A 26,776-nucleotide genomic window follows, 5' to 3' on the forward strand; every position below is an offset into this window, starting at 1 on the left:
ATATACTCCCTAAAATCCAGGACCAAAAAACTTAGACATAAGAACATTTAAAGCAGAGGCAGGCAGAAAGTATGAGGCCAGCCTACTCTAGAGTGAGTTCCAGGTCACGCAGAGCTATACAAAGAAACCCTGTCTTGAAAAACTAAAAAGAAAAAGAAAGAACGAGAACAAAACCATGTAAAGCAATAATAAACTGCCTGCAGTAACTAAAATTAATTTACATAAAATCAGGAGCTAGAGACAGAGACAGGGGTAGAGGTAGAGGAAAGATCACTGAATGCTCACCTTTCAGAACAGGGAAATAATTTTTTTATCTTCAGACAGACTATGCCAGAAGATAAAAAGTATGTTATCTGACATTCGAATAACCAGAGTTTTAAAATAAAAACTATCTTTGGAGATCTTTAGAGAAGATTGGAATAGTCCCACATTCCAAACTCCTTAAATGGTCAGAAAGAGTTAGTACCTTGTATTACTTTTGTAATTTAAAATTAAAAATCTGAACGTAGTGCTAGAGATGGCTCAACATCTCTAGCAGAGATGCTGACAGTTGATGTTGATGAGAGCTGACAGTTTCTAAGGAGGATCTGAATTTGGTTCCCACAGAGGAGTTTCAAAGCTCCAGGGGCTCCTGGGGCATGGGGAGTGTAAGGGCATGGTAGCCATAAGCTACATAACGTTACAAAGCAGTCAAAGACTGAGAAGCACCAACAGAGAAAGATGAGCGTGAAGACAGCCTACAGAGAGGAAAGCCAAGATCATTTGAGTGATGTAATATAAACTCCTTTCTGGGGTAATTTTTTGAAAACTTTTTAAAAAATATTTATAAAGGAATTCTAGAAGATATACAACAAGGTTAGGCATGTTGATGGCAATCCCAGCATTCTGGATGCAAAGGCCGGGTAAATAGAAGTTCCGGGTCATCCTCCACTACCTATCAAGTTTGAGGCCAGCCTCAACTATGTAATATTCTTGTTTCAAATAGAAGAAAAGGGGTTAGGAGACCACAGAACAAACTATTAACAAAATGGCAATTACCTTGGGGATGAGACTGGAAAGAGACATTTTACTATTTTACTTCCAGTTTAAATTTTCAACAAATCCTCACTACTTTTTAAAAAGTAGAAATTTTTAGGAAAAAAATCACATCTGCATTAATCTACCCAGTTCTTTCCTAGCTCTCCACCCTTTACTTCTCAAATGCCAGTGGTGTTTGAATGGATCTTACATCTGTCCAATTCTAACTTGCAGTGGATGCACCGTCTATTTGCACCTTACATTGCACTTGGTCTTCTACTGGGTTCCTGAGGAAATGGAGATGCTCATAAAACACAATTACAAGTGAGATTCCACAGGTCAGTAATGTCTGCCCTTATTGTCATCCACTGTGAATTTCCCAACCTTCCAGGAGAAGACTTGCCAACACCACCACAGTAGATCCATTTCACTGGGTAGAATGAAAACTTTGTATAGCATACACCAAGCAGGTTCCAGCAGTTATGCTTGGTTCCTCTTGTTCCTCACGTGTGTATCTATATAACCTGAGATTATGCATCTCTTATGAGGTAAGCACGTAGAAATCACATGATCAATGTGCCCCAGTGAAGAAATGCTCATTAGTCAGGTATGTGCAACAGGCAGACATCTCGTTGGGGACCTGTGTGATGTCAGGATGTGGAGCAGTGTGGTTCCCGTTTCTGGATTGAACTTTCAGCATCAGTCATCAGAAGGAACATAGACCAGAGTCATAGCAGTGTAGGAGCACAAAGGCCTCTCACCCTCTTCTTAGGTAAGAAATGTTTCTTCAGGTTTGGAGAGATCATCCAGTGGTTAGGAGCACTAACTCAACTTGCAATGGACTCACATTTAGTTACTAGCATGCCCACGAGGCAGATCACCACTGCCTGGAACTCCAGATCCAGGAGATCTGGTGGCCTCTGTTGGTACCTGCATGCACATGACTCCTGTAGGCACACTCACACACACATAAACTTTGAAAAAAGATGTTTTTTCCCCTATTGCAGAGTCTTAGGAACACCAGTAATAAAAGAAAAAACGCAAAGGGTGATGGGAAACAGGTTGGAAGGCAACATTAGTCGAGTTCATTCTCATAGTGGAAGGTCTGGTTGCTCTGTCTTATTGAACTGAGACCTCACTGCATAGCCAGTGTGGCCTAGAATTCATTATGTAGCCCAAGTTGGCATCAAACTCACATCAGTCCCCCTACGTCAGCCTACCGAGTGCTGGGGTTTGAGGCATGCACCTCAGCCACTACACCAATTGGACCCTAATTAAAATGACTATTAAAAATGTTCAAATTAGGAGCCAAAGATGTGAGAAAAGTACTTTCCACGTGAATCTGACAAACTGAGTTAGACCTCTGGATCCTCAAGTGGAAGAAGAGACCCAACTTCCAAAATGTGTCCACTAACCTTCCCACCCAATTCCCTGTACTCATACACACACATACACATATAGACACATATACACACATACACACACACACACACACACACACACACACACACACACGCTCTTCATTTCTTCTAGTATTCAAAGAAAGGTGTAGCAATAAAGCTTCACTGGTAGAATGCTTGCCTGGCACTCATGAAAGCTACATTCAGTTCCTACTACTGCATAAACTACAAGTTCAGAAGCATTCTGATACATACTGATTCTGAGGGAGCCTGAGATTCATGAAATCCTGTCTTTAAAGTTCAAAATCAACAACTCTTATTTCAAGATACTATAAATCTACTAAAACGATACCAATGGAAATTCTGCTATAAACCTATATAGTAAAACTCAGTATAATATCTCAATAAACGAGAATTTATTCACCTAGAACTTTAAAAAGTAGCTAATGGGTCAAGAAAGACTAAAAAAACTTAGTCAAAGGCCAGACAAAAGGCCCAGTATGGTAGTACTTACCTATAATGCCACAATTTGAGAAGCAGAAGCAGGAGAACCACGTATACAAGGGCAGCCTGAACTATATTGTGGGACTCCAGTCTCCCAAACACACACACACACACACACACACACACACACACACACACTCTCACTCCCCACACACACACTCTCCCTCCCCACACTCTAGTGAGCACAAGCAAACAGTAAAAATAAACTTAGCTTAAGTAAGCCCATAATTATGACATGAGGGCAAAGATACGAAGATTAACATAAGAGAAAGGTTTTTTAAAGGTCTCAAAAGACAGCACACTCTTTAGTCCCAGCACTTGAGACAAGGGCAGGCAGATCTCTGGCCAGACAGGACTTTATTATCAGACCATAGTATCGCAAAAAAAAAAAAAAAAAAAAAAAAAAAAAAAAAAAAAAAAAAAAAAAAATCAAGTGGTATCTGATATTTATATGCATGTGACTTACATAGTTAGCTATGTATACATAGTGATACATCTAAATATGAAAATGCCTGCTGAAAACAGTATAATCATACCTCGTCCTAACTCTCAACTCAATCTTTCCCCTTAAGCAAATCTTTTTACTAGCTTCTAAACACTTCCAACCTCCTCTTAAATCAGCTAAAACGTACATTCTTTCCCACACTCATGCTATACCTTTTAGTATCTTCCCTTGGTATATCTAACATAAGCAAGACACATGTATTGTTCTACCCTGTACTAACTGTGTAGAGTGTTTTCTGTACATACCTGTGACGCTCAGAACAACACAGTGAGCAATGTACCATTAACCATAATTTAGACCCAGAGACACAAGCTGAGAAGCCTTCACTCCTGGCAAATGAAGGATTCAAAACCTAAATAGTTGGCCAGGGCTAAATAATGTTTAAAATAGATAGAGAAATAGAGAAAGAGCTAAGAGCTCAGGAGATTGCTCAATGGTTAAAGTAAGGGCTACATAAGCATGAGTAGACTGTAAATCATCCCCAGAAACCACAAATGTCAAGACAGTGTAGTGTCCCACCTATAATTCCAGTGCTCAGAAGGCAGAGACAGACATGGACTTACTAAGGCAGGCTGGTTGGTCAGACCATGAGGAAAGACAAGCTCTGGATTCAACTGAGACCCTACCTCAATGAATGGAGTAGAGAGCAACCAAGAAAGACTCCTGACATGGGCCTCAGGCCTCCATGAGCATGTGCACTTGCAACAGGCACACACTCATACAAGTGAACATGCATCCATACACAGCCCATAAACATATACACATGAAACATTTACTTGTCTGTTTATTCATGGTTTTTCCAGACAGGGTTTCTCTGTGTGGCACAGGCTGTCCTAAAAGTCACTCTGTAGACCAGGCTGTTGGAACTCAATTTGCCTGTCTCTGCCTCCCAGGTGATGAGATTAAAGGCTACCACCACACATGGTTTAAAAAAAAAATTTAAGAAGAATCCAAGAGTCCCATAAACAGAAACTATGTACCTAGAATTCTAGAGTTGCCAGAGGAAGAGGCTCAACCACTATAAATAGCAATTATATTTTTTATTTTTCTATTAACATTTTAAATTCTATTTATTTATTTGGGAAAGGGCACACACATATTACTAAATGTATATGGAAGTCAGAAGAAAACTTTCAGGAGTTTCTCCAGCAAGTGGGTGCTAAAAGAAATCAATCTCAGGTTACATCAAGCTTAGTTGTCAGGAACATGCACCTGCTGAGCCATGACCAGCTCTGTTGCTGTATTTTAATGGGAGTGATACAGCTAATAGTTTACTCCCTTTATTTATTTTTTTTTAAAGAAGAGTTTCATTTTCCGGACCTTATCGCTCCTTTCCCAAAGAAACAAAAGACAGAGTATAACAACCTTGCTATCAGTTATAGAAAAGATGTAAACCTGTGTTTTCATTTGACTTTTTGAAATAGGATGTAGCTACAGAACCTAAGCTGTCCTTAAAGTCACTGCAAGCCTCCTACCTCAGCCTCCTGAGATTGCAAGAATACACCCCTATACAGACAGACACACACAAAGGCATAGTTCAGTGGTACATTTACCTATGGTAAATACAAGATGGTACAAGGCCCTCGGTTGTCTCTCCAGTGCTGTAAAACAACAAAAACCTAACTTTGACCAACCTTTTTGTGTGAAGCAGTCTTTATCCTTTTTGAGTGAAACAATCTTGTTATGAATGTTTTAATACTGACTCATGACTATAGTCACAGTACAAGAAAAGACAAGAGTTCAAGGATGGCCTTAACTTAATTTTACAAATTTCAAGGTGGCCTACACTCAAGTTTTAAGTTTGTTGAGTTTGTTCCATATAAATAAAATTTTGTTTTACTATGGTTCTACATTCTAAACTACTTTTGTTTTTTGGGTTCTGAAAAATAACAAAGATTTCAGTGTCATAAATAATACTACTTTTCTACAGGAAAATTCTCAAGTGATGATAGAAGTTTTATTATTTCTTTTAGAGGGTGGGAATGAGGAGATAACCTTGGCTGGTCTGGAACTCACCACATCCATCAGGCTAACTTTGGTCCCCAGTTGGAGGAACTGCTCTGGGAAGGACTAGAAGGTGTGGCCTCATTAGGAGATAGGTCACTGGTGGAGGGCTTTGAAGTTTTAAAAGCCCAGGCTAAGCTGTCTCAAACCCCACCCTCGCCACTACCACAAATACACACACACACACACACACACACAAACACACACACACACACACACACACACACACCCTAGCTCCCCCTTCCACTCCCTCCAATCAGTGAATAAGATGTAGCTTTCAGCTACTGCTCCAACACCATGCCTACCTGCCTGTTGCCATGTTCTGTCATGGTGATCCATGGACTCCCGTTTTAAAACTGCAAGCAAGGTCCCAACTAAATGTCTATTTTTATAAGTTGACTTGGTCATATGTCCCATCACAGCAATAAAAAAGTAACTAAGATAACTCCAGGTCTAGAGGAGATGATACCCTCTTATGGTCTCCATCACACACACACACACATATACATATATATATATATGCATACACACTCATGCATATACACAGAAACAGAGGGAGGGAGGGAGGGAGGGAGGGAGGAAGAAAATTTAAAAACAGACTAATGTTGGGAAACCCAGTTCTTTTGGGGATTGCTTGCTTTTTGATCCTCTAGCCTCCACCTCACTGGGATTCAAAGCATGCACTAGTACGCCTGTCATATGCAGTGCTCAGGATTAAACCCTGTGCTTAGTAGGTCCTAGGCCAACCACTAAGCCATTTGTCCAGCCTTCCCTGCCTTATTTCCTAAGAAAAATATAGTCATATTTCAATCCCTAAACCATTTCTTGTTTTAATTTTCCTTTTTCAGATTTATGTGTATGAGTCTTATGTGCCATGCACACTACATACCACAAAAGAAGGTGAATGACGGCTGCAGAGATGACTCAGTGGTTAAGAGCACTGACTGCTCTTCCAGAGGTCCTGAGTTCAATTCCTAGCAACCACATGGTGGCTCACAACCATTTGTAATGGGGTCTGATGCCCTCTTCTGGTGTGTCTGAAGAGAGCAATGGTGAATACATAAAATAAATAAATAAATCTTAAGAAGAAAAAAAGGTGAAAGGTCCCTTAAAATTGGAGTTATAAATAGTTGTGAGGTACCATATAAGTGCTAGGAACTGAGCCCAGGTCCTCTGCAAGAGCAGCAAGGGTTCTTAACCACTGAGCCATGTCTCTCCAGCCCACACTAAACTATTTCTTTAATAACAGGTGAAAAAACGGCAGCATATGTGGGCTAATAAGGCACCAAATACATTCCAGTTGCTGCTTTATTAAAAAAAAAAAAAAAAACTTCAGTGCAAAACTTTGTTACACCTGTTACATAACCGTATACCACTGCCAATAAGTTCTGACTTCCCTACAAGAATGAGAGGCTTGGTGTATACAAGTACACCAAGGGGGATGGTGGAGGGGGGCAGTGGAGAAGGAGAAGCAATTCCTTTTCCCTAGAAACTGATTTCAAGTTCTCATCAAAGCCTCAAAGCTATTACAGATCTTCTTTTGATCAATCACACTGAACATCTATAACAAACATGGTCATTCTGAGGCAAAACAGAGTAATGATGTAAACAATGCAAGTCATAAATACATTTTTATCCCCAAATGACAAGTCTTTACTAACTAGATATTTGTCCTCATTCAGGTCTACCCTACATATAGAATATTGATACTCAACCATAGAACTGCCTCTACTTCTGATCTGACGGCATTAAATCTAGAGCAGCCGCCACCTCATAAACACCCTCGAAGGTTGCCTGATCAAAGACCATGTCCTGTGATATGCATGTAGTTCAGCAATAGTTCATGCCTAACATGTGGTAAGCCCTGAGTTCAACCCCCAGTATGGCCAAAGTAAAAATCCGATAATAAACCTTTTAGATCCTCTTACTGAAACACTCAAGATTTCCTGTGGCCTGTATATTTTGCTACAACAAGTAAACAACAAAGTAGGGCCCTTTAAGATGGCTCAGAGGAAAAAGGTACTTGCTCCCAAACCTGAAAAACTGAATTCATTTCCCAGACCACAAACAGAGTAAGAGAGAATCAACTCCTGAGAGTTGTCTTCTGTCTTCCACACATGTGTACCATGGCATGCAAGTACCCACACATCTATACAGACACACACACACACACACACACAAAACAATAGTACAGTATTTTATTAAACCTAATTGCTTAACTATATGTTCCCAGTGGTCTTGGACTGGAGAGTTATTAAAATCTGTAAATACTAATGGTAGAATGAAATTAATCTACATATCTACACTTACAAAGTAACTCTAACTCAGATGAGGGCTGGGAGATGGGCCAGCCGCTGAAGCTGGATCAATAAACTCAACAGGACAGACCCTGTCTCTGTTGAAGAATAACCAAGGAAGCCACCGGGTGTTGACCTCTGGCACCACATACAGCCACATGTACAGAGCTGCACAGGCACAAGAACAATGGAGACACAAATAAACATTAAAATGAATAAATAAAATTTTAATATCACAAATGAGTAATATATATTTTCTGATTCACAGAGAAGGGAATTCTAGAAGACTCTGATATATTTTCATGTCAAGACCAAACTATCAAGTACTAAGTAATGAACTATAAAACATCACTGAAAACTGTAAATTACAAAAGTGTTAACCACTCAAATACCTAGTTAGTGAGTGAGTTCAGAAGAAAATAAAGTCAGGCCTCACATCCTTCTCTACAGTCAGGGTACAAAGCAAAGGCTCACCTACAGCTCCCTGCAGAGCCAAGGATGCTGCTGAGATTCTAATCTTTCTCCTTTCCAACATCAACTTCCTGCACACTCCATTAACATTCTGTCACCTGGGCTGCATCCCCAGCTAACTGTCATCTGAACCTTTCACAGAAAGGCACTGTGGGTGTTGCTGCTGCTGGGAATTGACTCCAGGGCCACACAAAAGCAAACTAAGTGTGTGTCATTCAAAAAGCCTGAAAGACATTTTTAATGTGCAAAATCCCCTACTTTGCAAATCAATGTTATTTTTGTTAACTATTAGTTACACCCAGAGAAGAAATACAAAAACTAAAAATTAAAAAAAAAAAAAAAATAGTAAAACTGCTAGGTAAAGAGGGCCCCAACTATCTCTGAAAAGATGGCTTAGCAGTAAACAATACTTGGTGTTTTACAGAGGGGCAGAGTACAGTTCTCACCACCAGTTTGGCTGTTCATAATCATCTGTAACTTAATAGTGTTCTAGGGATTAGATATCCTTGGGTGCAGGGCAGACACATGTACATAATATATACATGAAAGCAAAAACACACTCATTCACTCATAGATAGATAGATAGATAGATAGATAGATAGACAGACAGACAGACAGACTGGCTGACTGGTTGATTTAGTCAGTACAAAAATCTTAAAAATAAAATTAAGCCAGGCATGGTGGCACACATCTTTAATCCCAGCCCTGAGGAGTCAGAGGTGGTTCACTATGACATGGGGCCAGCCGGAGTGGGTCCTCTGTGTAGGGTCATGTGTAGACAGGTTTTACACGGTAAGAGGGATCTCAGGGTATACTGAACTAATGTGTGGTTATGTGTAGACAGGATCTACATATAGACTCGGTCTCAAAAAATAAAAAGGTATCTCTGGGTGTAACCTATTAATTATTAGTTAGTCATAATTACCATGTTTGAAGCAAGGTCATTTCCTTCTATCTACTGGTGTAACATACTACCAAGGTTTACTTTTCCACTGAGTCTAGTTCTCTGTAAATCTCTGAATTTAACTTTCAAAATGTAGATTTAGCATCTAGCAAATTTTAGCACATGTTAAGTTAAACACCACTATGCTGTATGGGGGACTCTCACTTGCAAGTTCAGACCTCAAAAATCATTACATACCTCACTCTTTATAATAACCATTTTTTCGCATACTTCCTCATTACGGACTTAACCATTCTTCCTTCAGACTAGTCTTTCAACTACCTACCATTTCAACAAACTTGAATTTCCAATACCAGCTTCCAAAATCAGAATTCTATCATTTTATTTTCCATTACAGAAGGATACATTGTAGCTTGTGTTTGGGGAGTATACTTGCATGTGAAGACCAGAGATCAACAATGAGTGTGTTCCTCAACCATTATCCACCTAATTTTCTGAGACAAGCTTCTGACTGAATTGGGAGCTCACAATAAAGCTAGGCTGGCTGGCCAGTGAGCTCCAGGGATCTTCCTCAGCTCTATGGATTGGAGATGCACACCAATGCAAGCCTTGGACATGAGTACTGGAGGCCTAAACTGGAGTTCTCGTGCTTGTGTTCAAACACTTTAGCAAGCTACCTCCCCAATGTCTTTATTGTTAAAAAAAAAAAAAAAAAAAAAAAAAAAAAAAAAAGATTTAAATATAAAGAAAAAATACTTTTAAAAATTCTATGAAACACACTATTTTACGGTAACCGATTTAATGATTTACCTGCTGGAACTCAGTAAGCCAAACCATTCAGAAGATTACTGGTATTTGCATCTCTAAGAGAAATTAAAAGCTAAACATAAACTCAAAACCCAGACTGGCAGGATATTTGAAAATATGTAAATGTGATAGCCTGCATCAATTTCTGACTTAAATGAAATTATTTGATCAGTAGGAAAAACATTATAGAAAATTATTAACATCAAACTTGCAATAATTGGGGCCTATGGAAAAGCAACTAAACCTGAGTACTGGGCTATAAAACCTCAAGAAGTGAGCAGGCATTAAGCACAAAAACAAAATGTTGCAACTTTGTGCTGATCACATCCAATGTGTGATTAGAAAACCAGAGGGGAGAAGTTAGTTGTTAGGTGTCTATGGCATTACATATGTCTGTGTAAGTAAAAAGCACTGTTTACTTACAGTACTTTGCCAAGTCACAAAATTGTGCAGAGAAACTAGGATTGCTGAAAAGTGATGTAGGGGAAAGGCCAGACCATGCAAATGTGTTTCACCAAAGAACAAAAGCCCATCTTTGCTACAGTGAATGATCCTAGTAAGACAGATCATTAAATGCTTTGGAAGACCTTAATAAAGCCAAGTTTACTACTGTATAAACCAACGGAAGCGTTTATATATTACCTCTAAATTAAAGCCTATACTGCAATAATGAACTATAATATTAAAGAAAAATAAAGAACGCCAGGCATTTGTATCTATGTGTCCCACACCTGCAAACTAAACCAATCTCAGACCTGTGACATCAGGAGTAAAGCCATACTACCACGTAGATTTTGTTTTCCCATTCCCTGAACAAGATGTCAACTATTTATGTAACACCAACTAACACTGTGCTACTACGTACTACAGATAATTTAAAACAACACAGAAGGGTTGGAGTACAGCACAGCACCCAACAGCATGCTCAACACACACAAAGCCCCGATTTGATCCCTAGCTTCAAAAATAAACAAAAGGGTGTGAGAGCTATGTGCAGGCTCGAGCATCTGCAAGTTTGCTATTTGCAGAGATCCCGGAACCCATTATGAAGGGTAGCTGCCTGCAGCCACGGACCAACTAGATTCACCTGAAAGGGGGCTGGAAATGAAAAAGGGTGGATAACTCCACCTAGGTCCTATTATCAGGTCTATTGTGGTAAACAAGGTCTTTCTGGCCTGCTCAAGGCTGGGGGGAAGACACCATGAAGGGAAAGATATACACTTCTAAAATAACCACTTTTATCCTAAAATCAAGGAGGCTATGAAATTAATTAGCTGTATAAATCACTTAACAGTAGCTATGACTGAACACTGTACATTCAAAACTAGTTTGACAGTTTTCATGAATTCATTAAGTCATACTACCTCAAAAAGGCTACTGTTTGTTAGCCCCCATTTCCCATCAGAAGAACTTGCCCCAGTCCCATGTTGCTAAATCTGTGACTAACACCTGGAATTAAGAATGTGTGGTTATAATTTATACACAGTACTGCTTCTTTATATTCTTCGTTTGGTATTGTTACTTTGCTTTGTTGGTGTGGGGGGTGTTATTTTAAGATGACTGTTTGCTGTGACTATGGTTTAGTTTTTGTCAAACTGACACAAACTTAAGAGTCGCCTGAGACCAGGGAACCTCAACTGAAGACCTGCAAGAACAGCCTGGCCTGTGGGCCTGTCTGATGACTGACGTGGGAGAGTCCACTGTAGTGAAGCAGTGCCAACCATGGGCAAACGGCTCAATGCTGCCTAAGAAAGTCAAACCACACAAACAGCAAGACTGTACATCAGCAGCTTTCTCTGCAGTTCTGCTTCAATCTTGCTTCCAGGCTCATGCTCTGTCTTCCTTGGATGGAGGAATAAACCCTTTCCTCCCCAACTTGCCTTTTGGTCAATGTTTTATTATAGAAACACAAACCAAACTAGGAGACTACTTTCTTTAGTAGGTCTTAAACTCCTGAAATCAAGATATGTTACCTAGTCCTCCAGACAGCCATGGCGATGTCAACAATCCACCATGGGTTTGGTAGACTAACTTGCCTCATGTGTAACTGAGTAGCAGGAAACCAGCAGGTGACGTTAATCACAAATGTATTTTCAAAAAGATATTGAGGTAAGCCAGTTAAAAACATTAAGACAACTCTAACGAACTAAAGGTGAGCTAAAGGAAACCATAAATAAACTAGAAGAGGAAAATAATAATTTACTGAAAGTATGTTTCAAAATTAGGTGCTTGGCATACTTAGATAGGAAAGAGGAATGAAAGAGTCTCTGGATATCTGGAAATTTCATCTTATAGAGGTGGTTGGGTGGTTTTAGTGTATAGTCCATTCTATATCCTACACAAAATCCACAATAAAATTCAAATACGACATTCTATATTATCTATCCTTAATGTTTAGAGAACCAGTCAATGTAAACACAAAATCATCTAAGTATCTCTAAAAGAGGAGCTGAGCAAATGGCTCAATTGGTTAGGTGCTTACTGCACAGTGTAAGGAGCAGAGTTTCCCCTACCACCCACAAGACTGGTGAGGAAAGGAAATGAGCCCTTGTGATCTCAATGCTGGGGATGTAACTACAGTAGGATCTCTGACACTTGCTGCATAGCCAGTCTAGAAAATCAACTCCAGGTGTAGAGAGACAGCTAGACTCAAAATAAAATGTGGAGTTTAAAAAAATAAGTTGGGGGGGGGGGAGGGGACACAGAGATAAACATCTTTAGCACTGCTCAGGACACAAAACCCAAGGAGTTCCATCCTCATCATAGCTCACAGCCATCTGTGACTCCAGTTTCAGGGGACCCATCCAACACCTTCTTCAGGCCTCCGGGGAGCCAGGCACACATGGTATACAGACATAATTGCAGCCAATGCACTCAAAGCTCCTTTTGAAAAAAGACTTACTCCTGCTTACAGTATCAAAGTGTTCTCCAGTCATCTTATATTCTAAGTCCCTGGTTTTCAATGGAACCAGTACTGCCCTTACCTAAACATTTTGTGTGCAAGTTGAATAAGACAATCCTCTCCAAGCCTGCAAGCCACAGGTCACCATTCAGGTATTTTCCTCCATGAACTATCATTCACTGTCACCTGGAACATACTACTTCGGCCAGACTGACTAGCCAGAAAGCCCCCAAGATGGACCTATCTCTTTCTCCCCAGTACTGTCACGTCTAGGAGGACTGAACTCTGATCCTCATGCTTACACAGCAAACACTCTACAAACCAATCTCCCAGCTAAGCATTTTAAAAAGACTGCTCCTCCACTCTGCCCAAAGCCTGTGCAATATGCATGCTGGTGCCATTTTTAAAAAGTATTTGCAGCAGTCATTTGGTACAGGTCATTTTAGAAAGGTACAGATTAAAAATTGTAATAAAAAGCAGTCATTACTCTCGACAAAAATTAAAACTATTGTTCAAAGCTTCCTTAGCACAACAAATGACTTTTGCGTAGTATTATAAAATACTTCTGTTGGAAATATATTGAGCTTCCCGACAGTTTCTAAAATTCAGCTTCATACCACTTGGTCCTACGATTCTTTTTTATTTCCATTATTATTTCCTAATTGTTACAATGTGGAGAAATACTTAAAATTTCCACTTTTAAAATTAATTATTTAGCTAGGCATGGTGGTGCAAACCTTTAATTCCAGCACTGGAGAAGCAGAGGCAGGAAGATTTCTGAGGTTGAGGCCAGCCTAATCTACACAAAGTTCCAGGATAACCAGAGCTACACAGACTCAAAAACAGAAAGAAGCAAACAAATAAACAGACAACAACAAAAACAAAAAATAAAAAGGAAAAAAAATCAAATCAAATCATTACTTATCTTTATGTATATTTGCCTGCATGTATTTCTATGTAACGCATGAGCCTAGCACCCACAGAGACTAGAAGAAGGCATTATATCCCCCTGGAAATGAAGTTACAGACAGCTGTAAAACATGTAGGTGCTTAGAATGAAACCTGGGTCCTCCGAAAGAGGAGCAAGTGATCTTAACCAGTGAGTAAGTAATCTTTCCAGGCCTGAAAATGTCCACTTTTAATATTTCAAATCTGGATAGAGGGTTACTCCAAAATTTTAATAAACAGACAAAAGGGAGAAGGTCTCTAAATGACACCAATAGTAAGTGTTAGCGTTCAAGGGCTAGAGAGACAGGTTAGCAAGTAACAAGTACCTGGTGCTCTTCCAGAGGATGAGTTCAGTCTACAGCTCACGTGGTGGGCAGCTTCCCACCACCCATAACTCAAGTTACACTGAGTTTCAGTATGTGACACTCACTTGCACATCCATATACCAATATAAACATGATTGAAAAATAAATCATTAAAATGTTTAAATATATCCAAAGGGGAAAAATAAGTTAGTTGGGCTTGACAAATACGCCTCAAGAGACTTAATAGTGCCTATGGCTTAATCAGGCTACTTTTTAAAGCCATGTGTAAAAAGACCTAGAAACTACCATTTCTTCCGTTATGTAGAATTCTTGGGCCTGGAGAGATGACAGTGTGAGGAGCACTTGCTCATCTTCTATTTCCCTGGCAAAGTGCTCAGGCTTTCCCTATCATCCATATGGTGGCTTACAACCATCTGTAACTCTAGTTTCAGAGAATCCAATAACCTTTTCTTACTAGTGCAGGCAACAGGCACACATGAGGTGCAGACACACAGGCAGGCAAAATACACATGATCTTTTTTTTTTTTAATTAACTAAAATAATCACATTTTTAGACATTGCAAAGACAGACTTTTAAAGGATCACCCAAAACTGAGTATGATGGGGATACACAGCTCAGGTCAGAACACTAGCCTAACACATCCAGGCCTCGGTTCACTTCCTGACACTAAATCAAGTTTTTATAAGATGAACAGAAAGAGGGGGAAACTAGACCTTGAATAAAACATAACTGTTTACTTTGTTCCCTGTGGGGACAAAGCTCATTTTTATAGCACCAAATTTATTAAATATAAGAAGACACAGTCAGGCAATGGTGTTACATGCCTTTAATCCCAGCTGTTGAAAAATGCAGATGGAGCTCTGTAAGTTCAAGGCCAGCCTGGTCTACAGAGTGATTTCCAGGACAGCCAGGGCTACAAAGAGAGACCCTGTCTTGAGAAAACAAAAACAAAAAGATGACATAAAGGTTGACTGCTTAAATCAATATTAACAACTGCTGTAAAAAAATTGGAATCACGAGTTGACTTGGTAGCACATGCCTTTAATTCCAGTCTCCAGGAGGCAGAGGCCACCCTTGTCTACATAGCAAGCTCCAGCATAGTAAGACACTGACTTAAAAAGTAAGATTAGGATCCTAGAAGGCAGATCTCTTTGAGTTCAAAACCAGCCAGGATCACATATTAAAGCCTATCTCAAGGGGAAAAGGAGGGTTAGAGGGGATGAACAGGATCCTTATAGGCAAAACAGTGTACAAATGGATCCTGGCTTTAGTGTATGGCACTAGGAGAATCACACCCACCCATAAATGCAAAGTAATCTCAGATCCTGACTTTTTTTTTTTTTTTTTTTGAGTCATTCTGGTGTTTTAGTTACTTCTCTATCACTGTGATAAGACATCATGGTGATGGAAACTTAACAAAGCACTTTCTGGGGACTTGCAGTTAAGAGGGTAAGTCAATGCATAACCATTACAAGAGGAAACATGGCAGCAGGCAAACAGACACAATAGTCAAACAGTAGCTGGGAGCCTACATCTTGATTCAAAAGCATGAGGCAGAGAGAGAATTGTGTTGCAGTCAGCAAAGCTGGAAGGACTGAGTCATCTAAACCACTTAACGTCAGACACAGGACTTAGAGCTTGCCCTGCTGGGTTCAGTCTTACTCAGGGCAGTATTTCCTGACTATGTCCCTATTCCTCCTTTATGGTTCAGAAAACTTAAACTATTCTCATTGGCTTTCTCACCTCATGTTTACGTCTCAAACCGTAAGCTCCTCCAGTCCCGTGCCTGCCTGCCTGCCGTGGTCATGCCTCCCCTAAGGATGCTTGTTCAGAGCTCTAACCCTGTGACACTGTAAACCTCCTCAAAACTCTAAGTTGCCGTCTTCAAGGTTTCTTCTCACAGCAATAGAAAAGGAACCAAGACACAGGTATAGACTATATTATAAAGATAACAGTGTTTGTGGGTGTTTTTTTTTTTTTGGTCAAATAGTAAGATAATTTTATATAATACTATGAATGTTTTAGCTATGTAACAAGTAAATTATTCACAATGAGAATTACCTTTTTTCCTTGAACACTCAGACTGTAAACATGTCTTTTACACAATTTAAAATCATGTTAACAAACTAAAAGATCTTTGTAGTAGAGGTTTTAGATTATTTAGTAAAAACGACAGTTGAAAGCAATCAAAAACTATACATAGAAACTTATCAAAAGTATGAATGCTGTTTTCTTAAGCTGAGTGAATGTGTAGGTTCATTTCTCCTCTCTAAGTGCTAGTGAAAAGAGAACCAGCACCTAAGAGGGTGAGGCAGGAAGACCACCACCAGGTACATAGTGAATTCAACAGCAGACTGGATTACACACATAGACCCTGTCTGAAAGCAAAACAGAATGAAATTTACTAAAACAGGTTTGCTTTTGATTTGCTTTTAGACAGGGAGTTGCATGTTACCCAGTTGGCCTCAAAAGCTACTGAGCAAAGAATGAGCCTAAACTTTTAATTTCAGTACCTCCACCTCTCCAGGACTAAGCTCACAGGTGGGCATTATGGGAAATGAACCAGGGACTTAGTGTGTTGCTAAGCAAGCACATACCAACCTCTTGAACATATTTCAGCTTCCTTTCTGTACATTTATATAACCTAGCAACTACATTATAACCCATTTTCAGTTTCAACAGGTCACTGTAATTTAATGTTTTGTGGTTCAGTATGTAGTACATTAAAAAAAAGAAACTGTAACCTATATAGACAGTTTTAAGAAAAATATTAAAATAAACTGGAGTTCCCTCTGATCACATTGATTCCCTCCTTCACTATCTTTACTTCCTAATTCTATCACCATAGCCCATGACATTTTAAAATATAAGAAGTTATGCATACACTTGCCTAGCATATGTCTTGGGCTAAAGTAAGATAAACATTGAAATAAAATAAACTCAAGCCAAACAGCCTGCCTTTGAATCCTAGCCCTACTTCTAATGTGTATGCACTTCTACATGTGTGAGCTTTGGCAGGTCTATTTAACTTTGTAGTGACCATCAATTCTTATCCCAAAAGGTTGCTGAGAAGGCGAAACAAGGTGCTGCTTATACCACTCCTGATCAATGTGCCAGCAATTACTGATAAAATCAAGAAGGTAAAACAAAAACTCAAGCACAGTGCCCTTCTGGAGTAGATTCTTTTTATAAATCAGTATAATGCTTCTCATTAAAATTTATTTTTGCATACTTATTGACTGCATAGTTCTACCTGGAATGTCTTCCCTCTTCTATGTCAATACAAGTATTTTCTAACAATTATTACTCTTCACTTTTAAGATGAAAATAGTTTGTGAATATGTTGTATACAAAAACCTTAAGTACTTTTTACTAGAGAAAAGGAACAAATGTGTATAAACTCTGGTAATGAGGAACGTTTTCAAGATGTTATCAATTCTGTGCTATATTCATTTTCATAAACTTCTGAGTCAATCAACCAAACCCTTTACACAGCAAACCTCCCAATGATTACTCTATGTCCATTTTAAAGATTAACTATGTTTCTCTATATAACTTCTTTTACATAAAGACTTAAAAACAATCTCAGAAATGACACTGTAAATTTTGTACTGACAGGTTTGCTACTGCGGCTTCTGCAGAAGAATACTGTGTGCTTAAAGCTGAAAAACTTACAGGAAAATCACGATTGTTATTTTTAAATATTTAATTTGCTGTCATACAGAACAGATTACAGGTTTTGGGGTTGTTTGAGTGTTTTATGTAGCCCAGGCTGTCCCCCACAGTAAGTGCTGAGATTCTAGGCATGTGTTTGATATGTTGTTTGTTTCACATCCCAAATGGAAGAACAAGTTATAAAAGAAGCAGATTACTAACACAAGGGAAGAATGTTCTAAAAATTAAACCTGGTGTTAGAAAGGGAAAACATGAGGTAACAAATACTTTATCACTAAAAATGAGAGTAAAAGTTTGGTTTTTATGAATGAAGAAAAGGTTAAGCATATGATAAAGTCTCAGACTATATGATCATCACCTCCCCTCAACTACTGTTTCCTTAGATTTTCCAAATATTTAACCTCTGAAAGTGAGTGCCTGACACGTACCACAAGAGAAAGGAGTATGCCTGCTTGCCTGCCAGATGGGTAGCCTGGGATTACTGCCCTTAATACAGGGCAGCTTACAGTTTAGAAGATGGAACATTCATCCTGTCCCAATTTGACTTAGGGACCCAATGCTCTCTATAATCCTTCTAATTTTTGTTCAACAATTTTACATTCTCCTGGAGATGACCAGAAATCAAGTACAAAGAAATGCTCTTAGTTTCACAGAATTTAAAAAACTGCTTAACAGAAAATGATGACTGGAATCTAAAATATCAGATTATGTGAATCTTGCTCTCAAAACTGTTTAGGCTGTTCAATTAACTTAGTTAAATATGTTTACCTCATATAATCATTGAGGTACCATAATGGGATAAAAATGTCTTTATAAGAAAGAAAAATTGCATACATGTGTAATAACATAAATCCTGTAAGTACATGGGCATCCAGCATACTTCTGTGTATATTTGAAACACCCAAATAAAGCTTAAAATGGACAAGTCTCATGAAGAGGGAAAAAAATACTCATTTATTGTATTTTGAATATGTCATTTAAATCTTCTGGGTCATGGTACTCAACCATAAAATAACTCAGATTAAGCTTTCAAAGACTCTCCCTTACTAAAGTTGCACAGTGTCATGACCTGCACAACGCATATGCCCCTCAACCTGACAGGCCCCAACAAGATCCCTACAATAGCTAGGGTGATGAACAACTGTATGGAGGAGCCAAGCTAATGTGAAAACACATTCAATGGTACTGGCCTGAAATGTGTTTTTATTTTTTAAAGTTTATTTTTGTTTGTTTGCTTTATTCTGAGACAGGGTTTCATTACAGTGCTGACTGGCCAGGAACTATGTAGACCAGAATAACGTGGAACTCAGAGATTTGCCTGCCTCTTCCAGATTAAAGGGTGTGTACTACCAATCTGGCATGCTCAAATATCTTACCAGTGGTAAAAATTTTATAATTCCACCAAGACAACTAACTGCTGACTCTTCAACATGAAGGGAAATCTCTGAATCTTAATGTCTTGACACCTGTTATACCTCTGGTACCCATTCTCCAACCCTGAATTTTCCTTTCACATGATGCTATTTCTGAGGCATTCTGGAATCAAAGGCATGGAGCAAAAAGTGCAGTTTGTAAACTAGCACAGATTTAAACTCAAGGCTTAAAAATACTACATTCCCAGTGACTAGTTAACTAGTAAACTAGTAAAAAGAGGACTTACTTAAAAGTACAAATGGTTTTACTATAATATTTGCACTAAGAATATATAAAACACAGCTAATTCTCAAACTTTTGAAAGTCATATAAAGGGTGCTGACACTCCATTGTACACTACATGTACACTACATGTACAATCATCTACCAATTCCAAGTAAGAAGCCAGTTGCAATGAAGGACAACTGTACTCTCAGAATTGGAAGTCTGAGACAAGGACCTTAAGTTCCAGGCTAGCATAGGCAATATAGCAAGTTCCAGGCCAGCTTAAGCCTCACAATGAGAACCTTTCTCAAAAGGGAGTAAATAATTATCAAGAAGTACAGCCATCACTACCTCTATTTTGTCTGCTGATTTGTTACCTATACAAAGGCTGCCATGACTATGTGAGCTGTCTGTTAGTTTGAAATGTCAAGGTCAGGAAAGAGTATTTTCCTAAGGGCCCAGGAAGATAAGTGATGGGGAAGGAGGAGAGCTTATATTTAATTTACAGCTCAAAGAATATATTCAATGATAGTATTAGTGAAAACTTACAAAATGAATGCAAGCTAGAGAAGAGTTGTGCTTTCTTGACAGAGATGGTGAATGTATAAAAAAATACTTTAATGGAGATACAAGCCAATATTGTGTAGTGTGATGGTTTAACCACAAATGCCTTCCCTATTTAAATATTTCAATCAGTACTGTTAGCACACATACCTCGGAGAATTCTTTCCTCATGGCAACGAAGAAAATCCCAGATTCTAACAGTGCCGTCATCAGAGCATGTAGCAAATTTATTATCCGTGGGTGAGAAACTGTTACGTGAAGACACACAGCAGGGGAAAGAAGTCAGCATTTAACAGATCATCCATGCTTCTCAGACAGGGAAAAATAAAAACACTGTGCTGCATTATAAACAGGAGGAGGAAGTATCCAGTGAAGAGGCCTTTAAAGAGAATGTAGTCAGCTAACATATGCATCCCATCCAAAGGCTCCAAAGTCTTTTTTTCATTTCCCATCACTACTCAGAGACCCACTCAGTACATTACTAGCCTAATGTTGCCTGTGCTCCTTTCAATATATTTCCTTTATCAACAAAACATGGGGAGCTGCCTTAACAGTGAAACTAAATGTATTCTATTCTTAACAATATTCCTTCATAATCATTTAAGCCACATAGGAATACTGCTCAAAACATGAGCATCAGTTTCTGTCTCAAGACACTTAAACTTCAAAAATAGGCTGAAATGCTTTTAAGCAGGCTAATAAGACTGACTGCTCAACATCTTTATATACAATGTTTCTCACTTATTTAAAATGCTTGTGATAACCTCATGCCTTCTTCCAGATGTAAAGCAATCCCATGAACGCTGCACCTTTTAAAACATATATTCAGACTTCTGCTTAAAGCCAATAACTCTGCTACACAAGAGGGAGCCAGTTTTCCTCCTGGCTGTGAAAAAAGATCAAGATTCTCAATGAACTGTATGAACTCCCTTGAACTTTTTTTGAATGACTAAAGGTGAAAAAACTTATGAGCACGACACTGAGGCCACGTCTAGAAAACAGAAACATGTATATGCAACAAGCTCTGTGGATCCCCAAAGTAGAAACAAGTGACTGCCAAAGGTGTTTCTAAAGTCAACCTCTTCCCACACATAGATGGCACAACCTTAAAAGAATGCTGCTTAGCTTTATTCTGAGGCTGCAGCAATTCTTCAGGCTTGTTTGTGAAACTTTCCCCCAGGTTTACTACACATTTCTCACTGTTATGTAAAAACATACAACTCACTGGAAAGTTTTAACTCCACTCATACATTTGCATAAGTCATGTTATCAACAGTGAATCAGAAGAAAAGTCCTAGAGTCTTCTTTGACAAAGGTCTGCTTACAGCTGCAAAGCATGAAGAACCCATTCATTAATCCGTTAATGTTTGCCACGTCCAGAGAGTTATCTGTGAGGTTTTAGTCCTATACTTTCTTTTTGAAGTCGTGGCAGAACCAAGCCAACCAGGTCTTCACTTAAGCCTCTTTTTTTTTCCTTGAATTTTGTGTGGATTCTGAAGGTGATTTCTGCAGGCTTTTATTCAGTTGTATAATTAAAGACTGAATTCTTTATTTGGAATATTCTTGTCTTACACAGTAGATAATAAAAAGGAATAACGTATACACATTATTAACCATAAATGAAAGAGAAAACCAGTGCAAAATGTGGCAGACAATACATCTCTAACATATTGCAAAGGCTGATACCAGAACAAAACTACTTCAGAAAGGTGCCAGCAAAATGGTGACTGTGTGAAAACAAAGAGAAATATTGTGTTCATAAGGTGCAGAAAGTTTCCCAGAATCTGAGAGAGCCCATGCATCTCTGCACCCAGAATACACTTAGAGAGTAATTTAACCATGACAATAGGGACTACAGAAAATGGTATATTGTGTATAAACCTGGCCTCTCTAATCGCCTCCTTATGTGCCTGGAACATCTTGACGTTGTTCATGTTGGATTGCCAATATTTCACATATCCTCCATGATCTGCTGTCAACATCCACATGTCATTATGTGACCAAGTCATGGCCCTCACAGGGCTATCATGAGCCTGTGAAAACAGAAAATATTTTTAAGTTTTGCTTTAAGAGACTGTATGACAGAGGCAAATAGGAATCTATATTAACTCAGAGAGGTAAATCGTCCAATTTTACATTGCAAATAAAACTGACTGTGCTCTCAAGTTCTTAGATCAGCTAGCATCTGATAGTTACTGTTACCTGCAATATGGTTTCAAAGTTGAAAGTCAGCCCATTCCACAAGGTGAACTCCCCACTAGAAGCTCCAGTGACCAACCGTCTTCCTTCCGGGGTCCACTGGAGGAGAAAAAAGAAGGTAGTCACACATAAGCACAAGTCTTGCCACTTCACTAATTTAAGAAATATTTCAAAGGCTTATTTGCCTGCTTTTACTTGTGTGTGTGTGTGTGTGTGTGTGTGTGTGTAAAACACAGTGTGCAGTGCCCATGGAGGTGAGAAGAAGGTATCATATCCTCTTGAACTGCAGTTATAGGCAGTTGTAAACTGTACAATATGGGTGCTAGGAACTGAAGTCAAATTATCTGAAAGAGCAGCAGGTGTTCTTCATTGCTGAGTATCTCTCCAGTCCCCAAAGTCTATTTTCATAAGATATTAAATAATCAACATAAAGTAGACAACATTAAATTTTATAGTTAACACCTTTGTAAGTATATTGTCAGAAAAGAACTGGCATCATACAGTGCAAGGAAAGCACTAACATTCTGATTCTTGAGCTAAATTTAAATAATTATATATTTACTAACTATACTAAATATGTATTTACTTATTTCATATATATGTATATTTAGAGAGAGAGAAATACCTATGTACTTAAAAAGCAAGTTAAATCATGTGTAAAGATTTCACTTTTTTCGCGGGGCGGTGGTGGCGCACACCTTTAATCCCAGCACTTGGGAGGCAGAGGCAGGCGGATTTCTGAGTTCAAGGCCAGCCTGGTCTACAGAGTGAGTTCCAGGACAGCCAGAACTACACAGAGAAACCCTGTCTTGAAAAAAAAAAAAAAAAAATTCACTTTTTTCTAGGTTATATAGTAGACCAATATAAAATGAGGTAGATAGTCACTAGAAAAGTTCAAGTGACTGAATAAAAAACTGAACTGCTATTTGTCAAACATATATAGAAAAACAGTGTGATGGTGTATACAAATAATTAAAGCACTTGCATGCCTTATGTACAAGAATCACCAGTTTGAAGTCAGCCTCAGGTACACTTTAAGACCTCATCTCAAAAAGTATAAAGTCTGGTCTGTGGCAGAGGCCCACAGTTACAGCACATAAAGGCTGAGGCAGGATACAAAAGTTCAAGATCATTCTTAGCTGCATGACACTTGAGAGGCAGCTGGATCTCCGAATTCCAGGCCACCTTAGACTATAGAGTGAGTCCCAGACAGCCAGGGCTGCAGAAAGAGACCCTGTCTCAAAAAGAACCAAGAGAAAAGAAAAGAAAAGAAAAGAAAAGAAAAGAAAAGAAAAGAAAAGAAAAGAAAAGAAAAGAAAAGAAAAGAAAAGAAAAGAAAAGAAGGGGAAGAAGAAGGGGAAGAAGAAGGGGAAGAAGAAGGGGAAGAAGAAGGGGAAGAAGAAGGGGAAGAAGAAGGGGAAGAAGAAGGGGAAGAAGGGAAGAAGAAGGGGAAGAAGGGAGGAAGGGGAAGGGGAGGAAAGGGAGGAAAGGGAGGAAAGGAAGGAAAGGAAGGAAAGGAAGGAGAAAAAGAGAGAGAAAGAAAGAGGGGAGTGACTAGACAGACAGATAAGACAATTGGCCGGGCATCCGGCACACATCATTAATCCCAAACACTTGCGTGGCAAAGGCCAGAAGATCTTTGTGAGTTCCGGGCCAACATGGTCTATAAAGCAAGTTCAAGCCAGGTAGGATAATATAATGAGAACCTGTCTTAAAAATGAAATAAAAATACCTCCATTCCAAAAGCAAAACAAGCAAAAAAAACAAAAACAAAAAACAATTACATGGCCAGCCTGGTCTACAGAGTGAGTTCCAGGACAGCCAGAGCTACTCAGAGAAACCCTGTCTTGAAAAAACAAAATACAAAACCAAAACAAACAAACAAAAAAAAAAAAAATAATTACATGTTGAGAACATTAAAAATGTCAAACTTGGGCTGGTGAGGTGGCTCAGTGGTTAAGAGCACTGACTGCTCTTCCGGAGGTCATGGGTTCAAATCCCAGCAACCACATGGTGGCTCACAACCATCCATCCATGAGATCCAATGCCCTCTATGGGTGTCTGAAGACAGCTACAGTGTACTTACATATAATAAATAAATTTTTAAAAAAGTGTCAAACTTTTCCTAAAGAATATTCCTAAAGAATATTCCAACTAAATATTCTTTAAAAGTTGTAAGAGTGATGTTAGTGATGTTAGAGGTTTGCCTAGAAAACACAAGGCCCCTGAATTTGATCTCACACAAACAATTACATGGCCAGCCTGGTCTACAGAGTGAGTTCCAGGACATATGCTTATGTGTGCATAATTCATTTTCCTTTTGTTCAGTTTCACTCATTTTCCATAAAGGAAATAAATACACAAAACATCAGAACAATTCTAATACCCTAAATAAAAACATAGTTCAAAATTACTAGGTGTGCATAAAGAAAGCACATAAAGTTAAGGTTATTTGGAAAATGACAGTGCCTGTGATGAGTTGACTCTTTACTGCTTTATCAGTTAAGTCACAATTTTGACTAATCTGAATAAAGTACTATCTTAGTAGATTTTATTTGCTATGATACCAACCCTATCAATTCTTCAGTTGACTAAACTGTAAATACAGAGGCCACAAGCTTTATTTCTTAGTAGACTGTGTCTCTAATATACAAATTTTTCCCAAGATCTTATACTTGATCTCTATAGAAAAATCCTTATCCACCACACAGAGAAGATGAGGGAGACCCAGAGTTCTCGGGCAGCCTGGCTACAATACAAATATTGCAGGGTTTTTTTTTTTTAATCTTAAGAAGGGGAAAAGGCGATAAAAATGAGGGATGCTAAAAATGTAATTCAGAGCAAATTCAAGGCTCTAGGTTCTATCCCTAGTAATAAGGGGAGGAAATAAAGATAGAGAATACTCAGGCTTCATTTCAAAAGGATTTCTGTACTATAAAAGGGCATTAAAGGGCTGGAGACTGGGAGCAGTTCAGAGTGCTTGCTGCTCTTCCAGAAGACTAGTTTGGTTCCTAACACATCAGATAGATCACAACTACTACCTGCTGGTCTCCAGCTCCAGGGAATCCGGACAACCTGAGCACAATCCTGGAACCCATATAAAGGTAAAAGAAGAGAAGCAACTCCGTAAGTGGCCCTAACCTCCCCATATACATCCTGATAAATCATGAGGGAGAGGCCCCTGCCTACAAATACAATAATAGTTACATTTGGGGAAAAACAAAAAAACAAGGGGGCTGGAGAGATGGCTCAATGGTTAAGAGAATATACTGATCTTACAAAAGGCCTGAGTTCAATTACTAACATCCATATAAGGCACCTCAAAACCTGTAACTTCAGCTCCAGAAGACTGGTCACCCTCTTCTGGCCTCCAAAGGCACCTGCACTACTAGCATACACAGAGATATGCATGTAAACACATAATTTAAAATGAAATCTCATAATCAAAGATGGCTCTACAGTTAAGAGCACTTGCTGATCAATCGTATAGAAAGCCTAAATCTGATTCCTAGCACTAACATGGTAGTTTAAAATTGCCAGTAACTCCAGATCAACAGATAAAATACCCTCCACAAACATAACATGCACACAGTACGTTTACATATACAAAAATAAATTTTTTCTCTCTTCTTTTTGGAAAGAGGGTCTTGCCTCCAATTCACTACATAGACCAGGCTGTCCCCTACCCAACTGTCCTCAAACTCAAAAATCCACCTTCCTCTGCTTACCAAGTGCTGGGATTAAAGGTGTGTGCCACCACTGCCGGGCTCTTAAGAAAGAAAGAAAGAAAGAAAGAAAGAAAGAAAGAAAGAAAGAAAGAAAGAGAGAGAGAGAGAGAGAGAGGGAGGGAGGGAGGGAGGGAGGGAGGGACACACACAGACAGAGACAGAGAGACAGACAGACAGACAGACAGACAGACAGACAGACAGAGACAGCAAGCAAGCTAGCTCAAGTGGCTGGACACTGGTGGTGCTTCCCTTTAATCCCAGCACTCAGAAGGTAGAAAAATGTGGTGGACTCTTGAGTTCCACACCAGTCTGGTAAAGAGTGAGTTACAGGACAGTCAGGGCTACACAGAGAAATTAAATAAAATGATTACATTATCATCAACAGAAAAATGAACTAAATGTCTGGTCAGTATGGAAAAGAACCTTTTTTATGTAAAATCCCTCTAAAATATTGAACAATGTGAATATATTCCTGAATTTCCTGGTTAAATTCTAAAGGAAAAATATTGAACAATGTGAATATATTCCTGGCACACCTCCACAGAACTGTTGAGTATAATTTATCATAGTTTTTCACGGCTCCTAAATCACTGTTTCCTAGCAACACCTGACAGCTTTTCATTCACCTTGGGATGTTGCTTTTCCAGCAGCATCAATTCTCTATTCCAGAGTAATACTGAGACATGCTGTAACATGAACCTACATATTCCAGAATTCTATGGAAATTACAACATGATAAATACCATTCAGAGCACATTATCCTAACAGTAGTGAACAAAATGGATAAAAGTATGGGTTCAAAAGGAAAATTAGTAGTAGTAAACCAACTATTATCTTGGATATATATTTAATATAATGTTTAATTTGTGTTTTATCACATTTTTGT

General features: G+C 38.8%; 1 protein-coding gene across 2 annotated transcripts in view; it reads right to left on the bottom strand.

The window, feature by feature from the left end:
- Wdr33 (WD repeat domain 33) overlaps positions 1 to 26,776 on the bottom strand; it is a 98,255-nt gene that overhangs the window by 42,047 nt on the left and 29,432 nt on the right. For both annotated transcript variants that reach the window (XM_034517750.2, XM_034517749.2), the window contains exons 5-7: positions 22,166 to 22,261; positions 21,845 to 21,996; positions 20,114 to 20,211 (exon numbers count right to left, since the gene is read on the bottom strand). In XM_034517750.2, coding sequence (XP_034373641.1) covers positions 20,114 to 20,211; positions 21,845 to 21,996; positions 22,166 to 22,261 — 346 coding nt within the window. The remainder of the gene's footprint in view (positions 1 to 20,113; positions 20,212 to 21,844; positions 21,997 to 22,165; positions 22,262 to 26,776) is intronic.

This window comes from Arvicanthis niloticus, chromosome 14 (genome assembly GCF_011762505.2).
Source record: "Arvicanthis niloticus isolate mArvNil1 chromosome 14, mArvNil1.pat.X, whole genome shotgun sequence".
Taxonomy (NCBI): domain Eukaryota; kingdom Metazoa; phylum Chordata; class Mammalia; order Rodentia; family Muridae; genus Arvicanthis; species Arvicanthis niloticus.